The sequence below is a fragment of the Nematolebias whitei genome, chromosome 21, assembly GCF_014905685.2.
Source record: "Nematolebias whitei isolate Nwh7 chromosome 21, NemWhi1, whole genome shotgun sequence".
NCBI classification, from domain to species: Eukaryota; Metazoa; Chordata; class Actinopteri; order Cyprinodontiformes; family Rivulidae; genus Nematolebias; species Nematolebias whitei.
This window is the reverse complement of record NC_056518.1, coordinates 32,919,592-32,921,034: the sequence shown is the minus strand read 5'-3', so window position 1 is coordinate 32,921,034 and position 1,443 is coordinate 32,919,592. Positions and strand designations below refer to the sequence as shown.

General features: G+C 37.6%; 1 protein-coding gene across 1 annotated transcript in view; it reads right to left on the bottom strand.

The window, feature by feature from the left end:
* The window catches only part of smc6 (structural maintenance of chromosomes 6), a 25,426-nt gene that overhangs the window by 18,985 nt on the left and 4,998 nt on the right, over window positions 1-1,443 (bottom strand). The window contains exon 5 of the mRNA XM_037694833.1: window positions 1,184-1,320. Coding sequence (XP_037550761.1) covers window positions 1,184-1,320 — 137 coding nt within the window. The remainder of the gene's footprint in view (window positions 1-1,183; window positions 1,321-1,443) is intronic.

Here is a 1,443-nt window from a genome sequence, read left to right as displayed (position 1 = left end):
CTAACAGGACCGTGCTGCTAACAAGACCGTGCTGCTAACAGGACCGTGCTGCTAACAGGACCGTGCTGCTAACAAGACCGTGCTGCTAACAAGACCGCGCTGCTAACAAGACCATGCTGCTAACAGGACCATGCTGCTAATATTTACAGTGTTTAGTCAACACTATTTTTTGTTTTAATTGATTTTTGCTGTTGTGTTATGTTGTCTGTACTTTTGTCTAGAACAGGTCTCTCTTGAATACGAGTTCTCGTGACTCAAGAGACTACTTGTATAAATGAAGGTTAAATAATAATTATACTGCAATTTATAGCTATGGCCCAGAAAAGCAAAGACCTTGTTTTAACTTTGACCTTGATTTGTGACCTTGACCTTAGAGCTGGGGTGATTAAAAGTGTATGCAACACTGTCTACTGATGATGCATGAGCGTGAAGTTTGATTAGATTATCTTGAGGAGATCACAAGATATGGGGCAGGACAAGAGAAAGACAGAGAATATACCATATTCACCTTTGATGGAAATTGAACCGACAACACTGAATCTTGCAAAAATGTAAGAGACAGCCTTCAGAGTTATCATTGTTAAAGATTCTCCGCTACTACCACACCAAATTGAAGCTCTTTATCTGTAAAATGGACAGTGTGATAACCGTTTTTGTGTTGTGGCTTAGCTGTGGCAGCCATCTTGAATGTAGTAATTTCCAAAAGGTAAACAGCTGTAGTTGTGCAATAAATGATTACATGCTGTTTTATTAAAATCCATACAGTTGTTCACGAGTTATTTTTCTTACTTAAAATACAAATAAACACAGACGCATATAAAAACATTATTACCTTTTTGTGACGAATACCATTTAATGAAAATACTGTAGAAAAAAAAAGTAAGTCAATCCAAAGATAAAACAATAAAGAGTTGCTGAAGTACCAAGTGCTTGTAGTGGCAAGCTCTTTGGTAAATGCAGTTCAGCTTTCCAGTAGAAAGTATTAATTATAATTTAACTCTTAAAAGGGTATAAAACAGTGAGACGGTGCCACAAATCAAAAATGTCTAACATTTTATTGGAGAAAAATAAAACTTCAATTTGGCTAAAGTTTCCACTCCCTGGTGTGTTTGGTAAATCTAAAACTTCTTGAACCAGGCTCATTACCCTGAACTAAAAACGCTCCATAACTCTGGAACCTCACCTGATTTGTTCTTCAGCTTGTAGCTCCTCGAGCCGTCACTTGAGATGCGCTGCTCAACAGAGATGTAGTCACCGTAAACCTCCTTTTTGTAAGAGTCTGGTCCTTTGTTTCTCAGTTTCACTGTTATATCTGCAGTACTACACAGAACAACCAAGATTATCAGAACCTCAGAACACAAAAACTTCAGAAATGCTGAACATAAGAACAGCCAAACAGCAGAACATAAGAACATCAGAACATAACACAAGAACAGCTAAGCA